Source organism: Cervus elaphus, chromosome 1 (assembly GCF_910594005.1).
Source record: "Cervus elaphus chromosome 1, mCerEla1.1, whole genome shotgun sequence".
NCBI classification, from domain to species: Eukaryota; Metazoa; Chordata; class Mammalia; order Artiodactyla; family Cervidae; genus Cervus; species Cervus elaphus.
Window position 1 is genome coordinate 96,864,027 of NC_057815.1, and position 1,664 is coordinate 96,865,690.

General features: G+C 44.1%; 1 protein-coding gene across 1 annotated transcript; it reads right to left on the reverse strand.

Moving 5' to 3' along the window:
- Positions 1–401: 401 nt before the first annotated feature.
- On the reverse strand, positions 402–1,345 carry LOC122678112 (olfactory receptor 5B12-like). Its single transcript, XM_043878667.1, is given in 2 exon segments — positions 402–1,057; positions 1,060–1,345. Coding segments are annotated over 2 exon segments (939 nt in total). The 5' UTR covers positions 1,343–1,345.
- Between the last annotated feature and the right edge of the window lie 319 nt (positions 1,346–1,664).

Sequence of the window (1,664 nt, forward strand, 5' to 3'; positions counted from 1 at the left end):
ATTCCCAGACAACAAAATAACTGTTTTAAATTCTATTATAATAATAGACCCATCTCAAGTATGTCTTAACTAACTTCTCTTCTGTAGATGTGTGGGTTTCATGAGTTTTTCATGAATGATGTACATGCGTGCATATGCTAATACATACACGTAAATGTATATGTTCATGTGAGAGTGTGGGTGTGTAGGCTAACTAGGAAGAATTTTTAAAATAAAAATCCCATGTTCTTGGTAACCCATTCTCTGTTGTTATCACATTTTTGGATGTTTTAATTTGTGAACTTAATCAACAGCTGGAGAAACTGCCATAAAAATTTAGAAATGTGTGGGGTAGACAGGAAAAATATTTTCCTCAGATAGTTGGAGGTGGAAAAAGTTGCCTTATCGTAGCTTTAATGTAATTAAAATACAAATCCTATAGAAGACTTTGCCTTCCCCACAGCCGTTTTAAAGGCACCCTTGACCTCTTTGTTCCTCAGGCTGTAGACCAGTGGATTCAGCATGGGGATGACCATGGTGTAGAACACGGACGCCATTTTGTCTGTGCCCATGGAGTGGCTGGAGCTGGGCTGTAAGTACATGAAGATGACGGTCCCATAGAAGATGGAGACAGCAGTGAGGTGGGAAGCACAGGTGGAAAAGGCCTTCTGGCGTCCTTCAGATGAGCGCATCCTCAGAATGGTGATAAATATAAACAGGTAGGAGATGAAGATGACCAGAATAGAAAAGAGGTCATTGAAACCCACCACGAAGAAAATAACCATCTCACTGACGTAGCTGTCTGAGCACGAGAGAGCCAGCAGAGGAGGAGCGTCACAAAAGAAGTGGTTGAGCACGTGGCACCTACAGAAGGAGAGCCTGAAGACGTTCCCGGTGTGGACGCAGGCATTCAGGAAGCCGCAGAAGCAGCAGCCTGTGAGCAGACGGGCGCACGCTTTGGTCGTCATGGCGGCGGTGTAGTGCAGGGGTTTGCACACGGCTGCATAGCGGTCATAAGCCATTGCGGCCAAGAGGAAACTTTCTACGGTGATAAAGGCCACGAAGAAGAAGAACTGGCACAAGCCTCGTAGGAAATGGTTTTGTCTCCTGTGAGGAATCCTGCCATCACTTTGGGAGTGACCGCTGAGGAGTAACCAAAGTCCACCAGAGAGAGCTGGCTGAGGAAGAGGTACATGGGCGTGTGGAGACGAGAGTCCAGCAGGATCCGCTCGGTCATCCCCAGGTTCCCAACCAGGGTGAGGAGGTAGATGAGAGAGAAGGTGAGGAAGAGCAGGATCTGCACTTCCGGGTCATCGGATAACCCCACAAGGACGAACTCAGTCACCTCTGTAGTGTTGTCCATGGAGATCAACTGGGAATTGTGTGGCTGCTCTGTAGCAATGGGAAAATAGAATTAGGATGATAAATAGAGCAAACTCTACTGAAATCAGTCAACATGTTTACTCCGTACCTTATTTCAGTATTACAATAATTTGTTTCCAGGAGTTTTTAGATTTAAAGCATGGCAATGACACCCAAATGCAATTTTGAATTATTAATAAGCCATAGAATAGTCCAGAGGAAAAGACTTGGTGATGACACATCCAATCTAAGTTCATAGAAAAGTGAATTCAGATAAAAATTTAAAAAAAGGATTTAATCTATATTATCAGATTAGTTGCTAA